Below are 14,129 nucleotides of genomic sequence, written 5' to 3'. Positions count from 1 at the left end.
GGTCTGGTCGTGGTCTGGTCGTGGTCTATCGGTCGCTCGGTCGCTCGACCGGCGAATTGCGCAGCGTCGCGGCGTCATCCTGCGTCAGGATGCTGCACAGTGCATGCTCGCGCGAGCTTGGGCCACTCGCGCGAGCATGAATCGTCGTCGTTATCGTTGGAACTGGGAAATGAGGAATGGGCAAGTCGCGACTTTCTTGATCGCGACTGCTCCACAACCTTTGAGTCGCACATTGTCTCAACTCGTGCATCAAGTCTCATGACCGACCGACTGACCGACTGAGCGGTCACCTTTCCTTATGTGACCCATCATCACAGGATGTCCCCCATCACCGGGTCTTCTACCGGCACGGCTGCCTGGCATCCGACAGCAAACGACGGAGCGAGGCTGCGATGCAACACGCCCCACCTCGCTCGACTCGCATCGCGCATCTCCGGGCGGGTCCCACCCGATACATAGATATCAGCTGCACACGAGCGGCCCCAGCCGATATCAGCTCGTGTCATTCCGTCCCGGGGATAGAGTGGACGCCGGTAGGCCGGAGACGCCGACTGGGTGGACGAGGGGTGGACGAAAGATATCTTTGGCCGGGGTCGGGTCGTGTCCGACACGCCGCGGGCGGGATGGCTCCAAGGGCGGGTATACAAGCGAGATGGCGGCCTTGGGCCGACAACATCCACTCCTTGTGACTTTCATGCACAGTGTCGCTACCTCGCGCTACATAAACGGCATGCCGACGAGCGGCAGTGTGCAGCATGCACGCCGCAGCGACGCCGACACGCACGCACGTACTTACTCCGACGAGCTGAAACTTGCTTGCTTGACCTTGCGCCATAGCCACGACGCCGACCGCGACGTCGCGAGCTTGATCGAACTCTATCTCCTGCAAACACGACGCCCAGAAAGAGTATGGGGCACCCCGCACGCGACACCGACAGCCCGAGCACAGATACCGCGTCGATGAGCTCGGCCACGACGTTATGTACACGGCGCGTGGACACCGAGAAGGACAAGGACGTCGAGGCGGGCGCGGTGTTGACTCCACCAACACCCTCTTCACCGCCGACGCCAAAGGCCGAGGAACGTACCCCCGACGGCGCGATCATCGTCGACTGGGACGAGAATGACCCGGAGGTGGGTCATATCTCACGCTCACTTCAGTGGCGGTGGCAGGTGGCAGCTGACGCACCGCCCCAGAACCCCCTCCACTGGCCCGCCTGGCGCAAGTACATGACTGTCGGCGTGGTCGTCTTCATCACCGCCCTGACGGCCATGAACGCCACCAGCGTGGGGATCATGGCGACGTGGGGGGTGCAGTGGTTCGACACGACGTACACTGGTTTCGAGCTGTCTCTGACCATGTACCTCGGCGCGCTGAGCATCACACCGTTGATCCTCGCGCCGATGAGCGAGCTGTTTGGGCGCAACGCCATTTACCAGGTCACGAGCGTCATGTAAGTGTCCCTGCCGAGAGTGTCGCTAACCCCCAGAACCGCCCTCCTCTTCATCCCACAAGCCCTATCCCGCTCCCTGCCCGGCCTCCTCGCCACCCGGTGGTTCCAGGGCATGGCGTCCGCGGTCGGCAACTCGATGGTCGGGGGCACGATCGCGGACCTGTTCAACGCGCGGGACCGGGGGCTGCCGATGAGCCTGTTTGTCTTCTTCACTTTCGTCGGCCAGTCCGGCGGGGCATGTTTCGGCTGGATCGGGCAGCGCGCCGGCATACAGTGGTGCTATGGCGTGCAAGGCGTCGCTGCGGGCGTCAGCGTACTCATCAACATCGTGTGCCTGCGCGAGACACGCGCAGACGTGCTCCTCGCGCGCAAGGCTGCGCGGCTGACCAAGCAGACGGGCGTGCCGCACGTCGCGCGCTCGTTCGGGCCGAAGAAGAGCATGCTCGAGATGCTCACCATCACGGCGATCCGGCCTCTGAGTGAGTGCCATGACCATCCCCCTCCAGCTCGCGGCTGACGCCGCTCGCGCAGAATACCTCGTCACAGAGCCCATCGTCACCTCGCTCACGCTGTGGATCGCCTTCAACTGGGGCTGCATCTTCCTCGGCACGTCGTCGACCCTGCTAGTCTTCGCGCAGTACGGCTGGAGCCCCGGCCTGCTCGGCATGGTGCTGCTGACCACGCTCGTGGGCGGCGTGCTGGGCTTCGTGACCAACTATCACCAGGAATACCTGTACCGCCGCGCCACAGCACGCAGCGCCACGGGCCGCGCCGCGCCAGAGGTCCGCCTCTACTGGGCGGCCGCGGGCGGGCTCATCTTCCCGCTGAGCATGTACGGCTTTGCGTGGACCGGGCGCGCCAGCATATCCTGGGGCGTGCCGGCCATGTTTCTGAGTCTGGCGCTTTGGGGCGTGTACATGATGTACGCGGGGTTGTAGTGAGTACGCGGCGTGGCGAAGCGAGGCAGCCGCAGGCTGCCGAGCTGAGCCAGGGGCCGACTTGCCTCCTCCGTGCTGGGTCCGCTCGCTAACTCTCGTCCAGCAACTACCTCGCCGACGCATACGAAACCTTCTCCTCCTCGGCGCAAGCGTCCCACTCCTTCGTGCGCAACCTCTTCGCGGCGACGTTCCCGCTGTTCGCACACACAATGTACAAGAACCTGGGGTACGAGATTGCCTCGACGGTCGTCGCGAGCGTGAGCTTGGCGCTGGCGGCTGCTCCATGTCTGCTTATTGTGTACGGGCCCGCGCTGAGGAAGCGGAGCAAGGTGGCCAGCGCGCTCGCGGAGCACTACTAGGACACTGCATACACTGGGGGAGGGACAACTGTATCTGTATCATTGCATTGCATCGTCGCGTCTATCTTGCCGCCCCGGGCCATCCGCCGGCGCTTACGCAGCCGCCCCCACCCCACCTTTGCGGGCCGATAGCCGCGCGGAGTCTCCGATCAGGCTTTACTCTTGGCACCTGGGTTCCAACTTTGTGCACATATATCTCGCCCATTCGCGCTCTGCAAGGCATGTAATACCCCCAACTCAACACGATGGAAGTGACAGAAGCGAGCATTGCAGAGCTGCGCGCGGCGCTCGACGAAGGCAGGACGACGGCGGTGGCCCTCGTCGAGGCGTACCTCCGGCGCATTGCGGCGTGTGAGTGCCCCTCCTACTCTCATCCCAGCACTTCCCGCTCCCCCGCTCGCTCGCTGACCTCGCCAGACGACCACCACGGTCCGCGCGTCAACTCCGTCCCAGTCCTCTCGCCGACAATCTTCGCCGAAGCGCGCGCCTCCGACCTCCGGCGCGCAGCCGGCACGCCGCTGTCTCCCCTCGACGGAATCCCGTATACCGCCAAGGACAGCTACAAGGCGGCCAACCTGCCCGTGAGCGCCGGCTCGCCCGCCTTCGAGCACCTCATCGCGAGCGAGGACAGCTTCGTCATTTCCCGACTACGCGCGGCCGGCGCCATCCTGCTCGGCCTGACCACCATGCCGCCCATGGCCAACGGGGGCATGCAGCGCGGGCTGCACGGGCGCGCGGAGAGCCCTTACAACGGCGCGTTTTTGACATCCGCCTGGGCGAGCGGCAGCTCCAACGGTAGCGGGACCGCCACGGCCGCGTCCTTCGGCGCGTTCGGGCTCGGCGAGGAGACGTGGTCCTCCGGCCGCGCACCGGCGAGCGCCAACGCGCTCGTCGCGTACACGCCGTCCTGGGGCGTGCTGTCTATCCGCGGCAACTGGCCCCTCGTGCCCACGATGGACGTGGTCGTGCCCCATACGCGGTCAATGGGGGACATGCTGGCGGTTCTGGACGTGATCGTTGCCGACGACAACGACACGCGGGGCAACTTCTGGCGCGCGCAGGACTGGGTGCCCATCAAGCCCAGCTCGCAGCTGCGCCCGGCAAACTACCCCGCCTTGGCGGCTGCGACGAGCGACCGCCCGCTCGCAGGCAAACGCGTAGGCTTCCCGCGCTGCTTCCTAGGCGGCGACGCGCACATCCCCACGCGTCCCAGCGTCATAGCCCTAGCCAGCGCCGCGGCGGCGCACCTCGAATCGCTCGGCGCCGAGGTGGTCTACCTCGACACCCTGCCAGTGAGGGACAGCTACGAGGTGCGCGATGGCAGCAGGGGCAAGGACTGGTTCCAGGGGGGCCTGGCGCCAGCGTACGTCCCCGAGGCGTTCTGGCACCACGAGCTGGTTGACCTGGCCGCGTTCGCGCTCGACGACTTCCTCGCCGCCAACGGGGGTACCCCGAGCACTTTCGCCGCCGTCGACGCGGAGAAAGTGTTCCCTTTGCCTCTGGGCCAGATAAAGGGCGACTACGGCGACGACATGGAGATGGGGCACTACGTCGGCATTGTAGCGAAGGGCGTGCGACCCCCCGCCGACATCCCGACGATCGGCGACGGCGTCAAGGGCCTCAACCGGGCGCGGGTCGAGCTGCTCGAGGCCTGGATGGACGAGAACAACCTGCACGCCCTCGCGTTCCCCACGTTGGCGGACGTCGCGCCGGCCGACGCAGACGCCAACCCCGCCTCCCACAGCATCGCGACGCGCGACGGCACGTGGGTCGCCAACGGCAACCTGTGGGTCCGGCACCTCGGCGTGCCGACGGTCAGCGTGCCGATGGGGCTCGACGGGGACATTGGCATGCCCTTCGGCCTCACGTTCGCAGGGAGGGCGTGGGATGATGCCGCTCTGCTGGGGCTCGCGGCCGCGTTCGAGGGCGGCGTTCCGCGCCCCGTGCCAGGCCGCACCCCGGCGCTCGGGGCACCCCTGCGCGCTGAGGGTGGCGCTGCCGGCGTGGAGGGCGGAGCTGGAACCGACGGCGAGCTCATCCTCGCTGTCGAGACCGGGTACGGCGCCTCGACCGTCGAGTACACCATCTCCGGTACCGCCCCCGCCCCCATCACATCCGCCAGCGTGACCCTCAACGGGCGCGACGTGCCCGTCGTCGTCGACGGCGCGTGCTTCACCGCCCGTGGGTGGGTGCCTGCCGAGGAGCTCAACATCCTCCACTCGCAGTACACGCGGCCGTATGGCCAGGTCGTGGTGGCCACCGTGCGCTGTGGTGCTGCCGAGCTGGGCGCGTACACCATCGTCAGTGGGCGATAGGGTGGGGTCTAGGAGGGTCACACCGTAGCAGCTTGAGCCCCCGCGGCAACTCGCACGCTTCGCGTGCTCGTAGCCTCGCTCCTGTATTAAATGCATGCCTAGGTATCCGGACGCGCGCTACTAATGAAAATGAGCAGACATGTCTGCGGCGGAGCATGTATGTAGCTTCCGCGGGGTGTGGTTGTGGGGTTGTTGTCATCGTCGACGACGTCGTCGTCGTGTCGTCGCGCTGCAGAGTCGCAATTGTGGCAGTGGCGCTCGCGCGGCACACGTCGCAAGTGGCACTGGCGCACTCGCGGCTGACGCCGCTCGTGACTCTCGCGCTTATTGCACATCATCAAGATTGTGCGCCGCCACCAGCTCCTCGGCACTGGCAATGACCTTGTCCACTGGCCACCGCTCCTTGGTGTACTTGAGCGAGAGAATGTCGCCGACCTCGTCGACGGCGCGCAACAAGAGGTCAATGTCGTTCTTGGTGTGCGATGCAGAGAGACAGAAGCGGACGCGGGAGGTGATGAGGGGGGTGGCGCTGGGGGGAGTTAGCGGGTACACACCGACCGTCGACCATCGCCCGCCGCCGGCGGCGACGGGCTCACACCACACTCACGGATACGCGACAATAACCACAGCAATAGGCGTCTTGTCAGGCCCGACACGGTTCAGCATCATCCTCGAGAACATGCCCATCTTGCCGGGGTTGAACAGAAGCAGCGGGATGATCGGCGAGTCGCGGTGGCCATAGACGATAAAGCCGAGCTTGCGCAGACCAGACGACAGGTAACGCGAGTTGAAGGCCAGACGTCTGAGCTTTTCTCTGCCCTCGGTGCCGTTAGCCATGGCCGGTGGGAGGGTCATCCAAGAGGGCAGGGCCTCGCGAGAAGTAGGGCCAAACGACACGCTGCGGCTCCACACCGACAGCGCCGACGAGTCGTCATTGTCAAACGCCTCGCGGTCAAGCGGCGGGTTGAGCGGCGGGGCGACACCCATGATAGCCGACATGGACGCGATGATCTGGACAAGAATCGGCGGGGACATGGCCTCGGCGTACGCAAACGCGTGCGACTTGACGCGGAGCGAGTCGATAATGTCCTTGTTGCCTGCAATGTAGCCGCCAGCGGCGCCAAACGACTTTGTGAACGTGCCCATGAGAATGTCGACCTCGCGGGGGTCGATGCCAAAGTAGTCGCAGACACCACGGCCGTTGGGGCCCATGGCGCCAACCGAGTGGGCCTCGTCGACATACAGATAAAACTTGTAGCGCTGCTTGAGGTCGAGAAGAACAGGGAGGTTGACGAGGGTGCCCTCCATAGAGTACAGGCCTTCGACCATGACGAGAATCTTCTTCCAGGGGCGGTGGGTACGGGGCTGGCCGTGGGCAACAACGTCACGCAGCAACTCCTCGAGCGCCTGCATGTCGTTGTGCTTGAAGGTACGGACCGAGGCGCCGGAGAGACGCACACCGAAACGGATAGACGCGTGGTTGAACTCGTCGGAAATGACCAGACATCCCTTGTCGACCAGCGCGGGGATGGTGGTCGAGTTGGTCGCAAAGCCCATGGAGACAATCATCGAGTCCTCGGTGCCCACAAACTGAGCGACGAGCTTCTCGGCCTCGTTGTGAAGGTCGAGCGTGCCCGAGTCGTGGCGGGTAGCGCCGCCAGCGACGCCGTAGCGACGAATTCCTTCCTCGACGGCATCGGCGCAGCCGCCCGACGAGGACGCAAAGCCAAGATAGTTGTACGACGAGACATTGAGCGCGCGCGTGACCTTGCCCGAGAGGTGGAACGTCTCGTACTCGTCGTTCGAGTAGCGGTCGAGCAGCATGATCGTGCGGCCGGGAACACCCGTGACGGGGCGCGAGAAGCAGTCATCGAGCCTCGACTTGAGACGGCGCGTGTAGAACGAGTCAAAGTCGGAGTGAAGCGCGGCGTACCCGTTGTAGGGGAGGAGATGCGAGTAGTGGCTGGGGTAGAAGCGCTTGCCGAAGAAGTCGCGGATGTGACCCAGGACGATAAGCAAAAGGTAGGAGAGGTACGTCGTGAGCAGGACGACGAACGGCGCGTCGGGCTCCTCCTCGAGCGTGACCGGCTCGGCGGGGTTGTACTGGGACGTCCAGCGCCAGTTGGGGTTGTTGTCGTGGCCGAATTCCGAGTGCTTGAAGATGCTCTTGATCTTGACGAACGGCGTCTCGAGGTACGTGCGGTAGAGGCGGGCGAGCTCCTCGTCTGACGGGGAGCGCGAGAGCGTGCTCGACGTGGACGCGTACGACGAGATGGTGCTCTGGTCCGACGCCTCGTCTTCCGCCTCGCCGCCCGCACCGTCGGGGACGTACGGGCTCGAGTCGTACGTCAGCGCTGCGCCGGCCGCGCGCGGGCGCGAGAGCACGTCGAGCAGCGCGCTGCGCGCCGTCGGCGGCTCCTTGGACACGACGGGCTTGGCCGGCGACGAGCGGAAGAGGCGCGACGCGGAAGCCGAGCCGTTCGAGCTGATGCTCGCGGTCGAGGTCGGCGACTCGGGGCGCGCGCGCTCGGGCGACGCCGTCTTGGTAGTGGTCTTGGACGCCCGGGTGCGGGGCATGGTGCGTTGTTGGTGTTGTGGGCTGTGGGCGTACGTCTGGGTATCTGGCGTCTGGACTCTCTCTCTGGGTTTCTGGTTTTCAGGGTCCCCGGGGGTTGATGAGCTCGTCTGCTCGGCGTTGCTCGATGCCCGTCGTCGGCTGCGTTCGCTAGCTGGCTGGGACAGGCGTGCTCTTGGCCTTCGTATTGGTGTCCTTGTCGGTGTGCTGCTGCTGCGTCTTGACGCTGTGAGGTGTGATGGCGACGAAGGGGAGATGGGTGCGACAAGATGTTGACGGGCGTGGAGTAGGGCAGGCAGGGTGGGTGTGTCGCGCCGCGTCGACCCACCCAGCCAGCGCGCACCCCGCTTGCATCGACCGACGTGGGTCCTAATTGACTGCCAATTAGGAAAATATACTCCCGCCACTAGTGCATTACAAATACCCTATTACAAATCCCGCGTGGTTACGTGGGAGGCGAGAATAGCGGCGGCCGTGGGGTGACGACTAGTGGGCTCGTTCAGCGGTGGGTGGGTCACATGCAGTGAAGCAGCCACTCTGCAACTTTACTGCTCCACCTCCTCGTCCTCTATGCATGCGGCTCACGCCGCACACACTCCCCACGCAAGCTCAGCGGGCTCACAGCAGCCCCCGAACATCCGGCGAAAGCCCGCTGGACGCGCGTCGGGCACTCTCCGCTGGCCCGTGCAGCGGCGCCAGGCGCCTGCCTGCTCGCTCGAGCCGCGCGCCAGCGACACGCTCCACTATTGTCCCGAGTCATGATGGCTCCTCCTCCTACTCGTCGACGCAGTGCCACTCGCCTCACTCCCGTGCAGTGCTATTGTCTGCGTGGCCGGCACGCGCGGCACTTCGTGGGAGCGCGCTGGAGCGAGCCAGCAAGAAGCACGCTAAATGAGCCGCGCCGCGTCGTTGGCCTCCTTCTCACGCTCCCGCGCGCCGGGCAGGCGTCTACTACCCCGTGACTCGCTCTCCTCGTCGCGTCTTTGCTCGCACACCGCTGCTACTGCCACGCCGCTGGAATCGTAACTCGTGCCGCGTAGATCGTCGCGCGTATGGGACTGGCGCGCGCGCGCGCTTGCTCGCCTCGCTTGGGGGAGATGTGACGACGAGGGAGGACCACGGCGCTGTATCCCACCCACCACCCGTTGCCGTGCTGTCTGGGAGCGAGCTCGTCGCCGTCGTCACTCAAGCAAGCAGCGCACGTGCATACACCACAAAACAATGTCCACTGCCCACCCGTCGCTGGCAGCACGAGCTAGCAAGAGCTAGCTCGAGTCGCTGCCAGCGCGCAGCCCACTCGCTCAAGGAGAGCTCGCGACCACCTTGGATAACGCAGCGAGATTTCCGTCTCGGTACGCCCTGTCGAGTACGAGCGGTGACTGCGCCAGTACGGCGCGCCCGCTCGATCCCATTTTAAGCGTATCGATTGTTGGGCAGTCAAGATGTCGAGTTCGCGACTTTTGGTCAGCGTGCAGGGCGTGGCCGCCGGTGCGAGCGAGCCAAGCAAACAGGGACTCTGGTGCGCGGACTTTTTGTGGCTCGCCTCGTTGTGGCGCTTTCAACCCGTCTGCTCGATGATGATACAAGATGCAAGTAGTTGGTATGGTTACAATTGTTGTACACTTCTAACGGATGCACGGCGCGGCCCTGTACTCCCCCCTACCTCAGCTTGACCCACCCCGCGTCGTCAACAACCACGCCGTTCGCCATAGCCCAGAGATGCACGCCGCGCTCGCCGCGCGAGCCCTCCATACACAGCAGCTTGGCGGCCCAGTCGACGCTCGTGCCGGTATATGCGCGTTTGAGCAGCGCGCCGGCCGTGGCCCGGATCTTGGGCGACGCCCACGCGAGCAAAGCGCGCTCGAGCGCGTCGGCCGGCTCGTCCGCCGCGCCGAGGTTCCTGTCTGCGTGTCCGCCTACCAGGCGCGAAAAGAGCAGGGGGTCAAACGATTCCGGAGCCATCGCTTTCGCGGCGGTGCGCGCGAATTCCAGCTGTGCGGGGTCGACGAACGGCGGGGCGCTGGGCCGCCGGCGGGGCGGCAGCGCGAGCGCGACATAGGTCGCGTGGTATACCTCCCTTGGGGAGTGGACGAGGTGGTACAGCAGCAATAGAGACGCAAAGTGCGTCCGGTTGTTCGGGTGCGGGGACGGCGGCGAGGGCGCCGTCGGCGTGAGGGGCGGCGAGTCGTCGAGCGTGTTGGGCGTGCTCATTGGCGCTGATGTGCCATTTGCCGGCGCAGTCCGGCCGTTCGGCGTGCCCTCCCCGCCGTCGGCACCGTGCTTGGCTATTCTCGCCTTCTCGGCGTCCACGGCGAGGTACAGCCCCGGCACGAGCCCGCTGAGCGCCGAGAGCAGCTGCGGCGCATTACGCGCATGCACGGCGTACTGGACCGACGATTCGAAGACTGCACACGCGCGGTGTTAGTGGGCCTTGTTGCTTGGCGAGGCGACGCGTGCTCACTCACCCTCAATCGCAAAGTCGTCCAGCCGATGGCTCGCGACGACCCCTTCGCGCAACTTGCGGAAGAGGAGCACCAAGCTCTGGAGGCTCTCGAGCTCGCCTTCGCTCCCCGATCCGGGCGGGTGCTCGATATGATGCCTATGGATCTGGCGGGCGTCAGCTCACCCCCACAACCTACACATACTCTTTCATCAATATATGTCCTGAAGCGGCGCTGCACGTCGAGATCCTTGAGCGCGTCGCCGCCGTCCTCGAGCCCGCCAGAGCGCGAAACACTTGCAAGCAGCTCCATCTCGCCCGGCGGCGCGGAGAACGTGCGTCTTGTCGGGCGCATCTCGGCCCCCGGGGACGTGTTAGCCAGCACGCTGAGGCCCGGTCGCGGGGTGCGCTGCTGCAATGGCACAGGCGTACGCGCTGGGCTTGGCGCCGTGCTGATAGAGAGCAGGCGCGGTGTCGTCGGCAGGGGGACGGTCGGCGTCGGCGTTGAGCGCGGGTACACTGCGCTGCTGGCGGGCGGGATGGTCGTGCGCCGTGGCAACGAGTTGGTCGAGCTTGGCGGCCGTCGATGGCGCTGGTCGCGCGTGTCCGTGCTCGTGCTCGTTGCTGAGCTGCTGCTGTGCACGCTGGCCGAGCTCACCCGCCCGTCCGGCAGCGCGGCGGCACTACCCCGCTTGCGGAGATGCGGGGGCGTGTACATGATGGTGGGTAGAGTGACAACAAGGCAGGCTGATGGACGACGAGATGGATCTTGTCCCGAACAGGCCGGGTCGCGGGCCTCGGCGCGGAGAGCGAGAGGGTGGGCGGCGTGGGCCGGTCACGTGATGCGGCACACGCCGTGTCCCTCGTTGTATAAGGTTAATGAGCCTGTCGACCACCATCACCATCTCTCATCTTGCATCTCCCTCTCAACGCCCGCAATGGTTCGCATGCGCGTGCAGGGTTGGGACCCAGTCCTGTAAGTGGGCAGCAGAGCAAGCGACGCGCAGAATGGAGCTGACACGCGCAGAATCATATCCCAGGTGGGTTGTGGTGCCGTTGCCGTACCCGCCGCCCTCGTGTCCTCGACGCTGACCTCGTCGCCTTACCGCTGCCGGTTCTCACTGTCCCTTGACCTTTTGCCCCGTCTCTGCCCACCGCCCTCGTCGCCCTTGATCCTGTGGTGGACGTGGGATGCGTGTGGTGCGCATATTGCCGCGATTGTGCATGCTGCTGCTGCTGCTGCGCTCTTTATCCGACTACCGACTGTGCATAACAACTCCACCTCGACGTCACAACGAACGCCGAACACCACATCACCACAACCCCCACCACATCACCACAACCCCCACCACACCACCACCACACGACAATGCTGCCCAACCTCCTCCTCCGCGACCTTCTCCACCGCGCCCTCCGCCGGCGCCGCTCCTAACAGATCATATGCCTCCAAACAATCCACTACCTGACCCTCTCCTTCCTCGTCCCGCCTCTCCTTTCGGGCCTCACAACACCCGCACTGCTCACCTACTCCGGCGGGCCGAGCACCACCGGCCACATCTTGGACTGGCGGGAAATGGCCGCCCGGCCGGCGGTGCCGGTCGACGGCGCGTGGGCCAAGCTCCGCGGCGCTTGGTCGGGCGGGAAGAAGGTCGGCAAGGCGAACGACGACGCCGCGGTCGACGAGACGGATTATGGCGTCGACGAGCGGCGCGGGTGGTTGATTGGCTTGGCTTGGATCGTGGCGTGTGCGGTTGAGTGAGTCGCGCGGCGCCGAGCCCGCGAGCGCAGCGAGCGGGCGAGGCGGAGGTGTGGTCTAGCGATGGCGAGGCCAGCGTTGTCGTGACGCTGTGCCAAGTCACTCGCCCACCCTCACTGCCTGCTCCCTGCTCCTTCGTCGACACCCCCCTAACGCCCACACCCAGTGTCGTCCCACTATACTACATGATCCGACGCCCAACGGCCATCCTCGACTTCTCGCTCACCCTCAACTTTCTGCACCTGCTCGTAACGTGCTACTACGCCAAGTCGTTCCCGACGAGCCTGTTCTTCTGGGTCGTGCAGGCGCTGGGCGCGATTTTGATGATTGTGGTGGGGGAGCAGGTACGTGGCGCTGTGGAGAGGGGACCGCAAAGTCGGGCGTTTGCCTCGACTCGCGTATCGCCGCTCCTTGCCCAAACCCAAGCTCTTCTCCCTCCCAGGCTCGCTCGCTGACGCTCGCTCTCAGCTCTGCGTCAAGCGCGAAATGTCCTCCGACCTCGACGTATGGAGCCAGGACGAGACGCTCGAGTTGACGGAGCGAGAGCGGACAACGACGTAGAGATGCACGTGTTTGTGGTTTGTCGGCTGGCGGGGCTAGTGGCTGGCTGCGAAGATAATATGTGCGATAGAGGAATGACGCGTTGGTGGAACGTGCTCCGGCGTGCACTCACTTGACGCGCACTCGACGTACAACAGCGGTGCTGCTGACTGACTCGTAGTGGAGCGAGCCGAGGCCCACTGCCCACTACTTGCACTGATGCATATTGCAGGTTGAATGCCGGCGCGGGACGCCACGACCCAAGAGGCGGTGCACTCCCCCACCCCCCTCGGCGCCGCCGCCTCCTGCCACTTTCACATGACCAGCCAGCTCTTAGCTCGCTCGCTCACTACCCGGCGCATCGCATCGAGGGGGGTGGGTGGGGTGGGTGCGAAGAATGCAACGCTGACGCGTCGTGTTGTGTCGTCGTGATAGTGGTACATGCAGCGTTGTACATTTTGCAGAGCAGCAAACGCGACCAGGCAGCGCGCAGAGGAGCAGCACGACAAGGCGACAGCAGTCGACCCGACAGAAAGACAGAAGACAAGACAAGAAGCAAGCCAAGCCAAGCCCACCCACCCCCAACAATGACACTCACCTCGGCCATGTCAATCTTCCGCGCACACACCCTCTCCGTACCCGCGACCGCGTCGCTGCTCCACACCTCTCTGCTTGTCCTCTCCTCCGGCCTGGCGTTCGGCAGCATCATCTGTGCCGGGAGCACGCTGGGGAACTGGTACTGGGCCAACGAGGGCGTGCAGGTGGCCGTTATTGTGTGGGCTAGTCTGCTGCTTGCGTTCACCGCCGTCGTGTAAGTGGGCCCTGCCTGGGCCGTGTGGCCGTGCTCGCGGCGCGCTACTCGGTGCTGACCTTCCAGCCTCAACACGCGCTACTTCCGCTGCGAACACTGCCGAACCCCCGCGTACGCGAAGACTGGCGTCGAGGTCGCCGTGCAGGGCGTGCTCGTCGCGTATGGCCTGAGCGTAGCGACGTGCATTACCGCGTTGCGGACGTGGCGCGAGGGGTGAGTGCGGCGGCGGCAGCGAGCTGCCGCGCGAGCCAGTGCCACTTGGCAAGCTGACCCACCCCAGCCCAACCCACATCCTGACCTGGATCTCCGCCCTGCTCCTCACCGCAGCGCTCGTGTTCGAAACGCTCTTCACCCTCTCGCGCCGCCAACCCCTCCCCGCGCCCTCGGCGTGGGGCCAGACGCTGCGCGAGCTCGAGACGGCGCAGGGCGTCTGGCTGGAGGTGCGCAGCGAGGCGGGCTCGGCTGGCGAGGAGGCTGAGCCGCGCGGCGTGTGGGTCGCTGAGGGCCATGGGGGGGTGGGGAGCGATAAGGGCTCCGAGGAGGCTGCTGAAGTGTAAGCTGGCTGTTAGGTGCCGACGGTGTGAGTTGCCACGACGGCGTGAGTAGCGACGCTGCGGAGTAGCCGCGACGTGAGTGAGTATCGACGCCGCGACGAGCGACACGACGTGCGGAGCAAGGGCAGTAGGCCGCCCGCACGAGACAGTAGAAAGATGCAGCAGCATTACACGACGACGATATCATCGTATCGGCTGTAGCGCCCAACGCCAACTGCCGGCGGCTGCTCGATAGCCGCGGCTATGAGATGAGACGGTGCGTGTCTGGCCAGGGCTGCCCGGCTCGGCGCAAGCGCACTACACCGTACTCGCCGAGGCTGTGACCCGTGTATCCGTGCTGCTTGGCGCCTCCCTCGCCGAGATCTACACCGCGCCGGTTCCCTCGGA

General features: G+C 65.4%; 5 protein-coding genes across 5 annotated transcripts; 3 read left to right on the top strand and 2 right to left on the bottom strand.

The window, feature by feature from the left end:
* Positions 1-909: 909 nt before the first annotated feature.
* radE_0 (Efflux pump radE) lies at positions 910-2,751 on the top strand (the record flags this gene model as incomplete). The annotated part of the gene is made up of 5 exons (XM_062771655.1): positions 910-1,134; positions 1,198-1,454; positions 1,491-1,933; positions 1,986-2,376; positions 2,496-2,751. The coding sequence occupies 5 exons, from the start codon at positions 910-912 to the stop codon at positions 2,749-2,751; spliced, it is 1,572 nt and encodes a 523-aa protein (XP_062627639.1).
* Positions 2,752-4,780: 2,029 nt separating this feature from the next.
* On the bottom strand, positions 4,781-7,885 carry LCB2 (Serine palmitoyltransferase 2). Its single transcript, XM_062771654.1, has 2 exons — positions 5,674-7,885; positions 4,781-5,595 (listed from the first exon to the last, which is right to left on the bottom strand). Exons 1-2 carry the CDS (start codon positions 7,641-7,643, stop codon positions 5,391-5,393), a joined length of 2,175 nt encoding a protein of 724 aa, XP_062627638.1. The 5' UTR covers positions 7,644-7,885; the 3' UTR covers positions 4,781-5,390.
* A 1,415-nt stretch (positions 7,886-9,300) lies between these two features.
* LOC62_03G005127 (uncharacterized protein) lies at positions 9,301-10,436 on the bottom strand (the record flags this gene model as incomplete). The annotated part of the gene is made up of 3 exons (XM_062771653.1): positions 9,301-10,046; positions 10,107-10,248; positions 10,287-10,436. 3 exons carry the CDS (start codon positions 10,434-10,436, stop codon positions 9,301-9,303), a joined length of 1,038 nt encoding a protein of 345 aa, XP_062627637.1.
* A 567-nt stretch (positions 10,437-11,003) lies between these two features.
* Positions 11,004-12,493, top strand: SYS1. The gene is made up of 4 exons (XM_062771652.1): positions 11,004-11,057; positions 11,109-11,836; positions 12,004-12,181; positions 12,306-12,493. Exons 2-4 carry the CDS (start codon positions 11,655-11,657, stop codon positions 12,396-12,398), a joined length of 453 nt encoding a protein of 150 aa, XP_062627636.1. The 5' UTR covers positions 11,004-11,057; positions 11,109-11,654; the 3' UTR covers positions 12,399-12,493.
* Positions 12,494-12,839: 346 nt separating this feature from the next.
* On the top strand, positions 12,840-13,918 carry LOC62_03G005125 (uncharacterized protein). The gene is made up of 3 exons (XM_062771651.1): positions 12,840-13,188; positions 13,255-13,401; positions 13,469-13,918. The coding sequence occupies exons 1-3, from the start codon at positions 12,965-12,967 to the stop codon at positions 13,743-13,745; spliced, it is 648 nt and encodes a 215-aa protein (XP_062627635.1). The 5' UTR covers positions 12,840-12,964; the 3' UTR covers positions 13,746-13,918.
* The last annotated feature ends 211 nt before the right edge of the window (positions 13,919-14,129 follow it).

The sequence above is a fragment of the Vanrija pseudolonga genome, chromosome 3, assembly GCF_020906515.1.
Source record: "Vanrija pseudolonga chromosome 3, complete sequence".
Taxonomy (NCBI): Eukaryota; Fungi; Basidiomycota; class Tremellomycetes; order Trichosporonales; family Trichosporonaceae; genus Vanrija; species Vanrija pseudolonga.
The sequence above is the reverse complement of the archived record's forward strand: the minus strand, read 5'-3'. Positions and strand labels throughout refer to the sequence as shown.

Coding starts and splice junctions, on each gene's coding strand:
- LOC62_03G005125 (XM_062771651.1), top strand. CDS start 12,965: ATGACACTCACCTCGGCCATGTCAATCTTCCGCGCACACACCCTCTCC. Junction 13,189..13,254: donor CTTGCGTTCACCGCCGTCGT/GTAAGTGGGCCC, acceptor CTGACCTTCCAG/CCTCAACACGCGCTACTTCC. Junction 13,402..13,468: donor TTGCGGACGTGGCGCGAGGG/GTGAGTGCGGCG, acceptor GACCCACCCCAG/CCCAACCCACATCCTGACCT.
- LCB2 (XM_062771654.1), bottom strand. CDS start 7,643: ATGCCCCGCACCCGGGCGTCCAAGACCACTACCAAGACGGCGTCGCCC. Junction 5,596..5,673: donor GTGGTTATTGTCGCGTATCC/GTGAGTGTGGTG, acceptor AACTCCCCCCAG/CGCCACCCCCCTCATCACCT.
- SYS1 (XM_062771652.1), top strand. CDS start 11,655: ATGGCCGCCCGGCCGGCGGTGCCGGTCGACGGCGCGTGGGCCAAGCTC. Junction 11,837..12,003: donor ATCGTGGCGTGTGCGGTTGA/GTGAGTCGCGCG, acceptor GCCCACACCCAG/TGTCGTCCCACTATACTACA. Junction 12,182..12,305: donor TGATTGTGGTGGGGGAGCAG/GTACGTGGCGCT, acceptor GCTCGCTCTCAG/CTCTGCGTCAAGCGCGAAAT.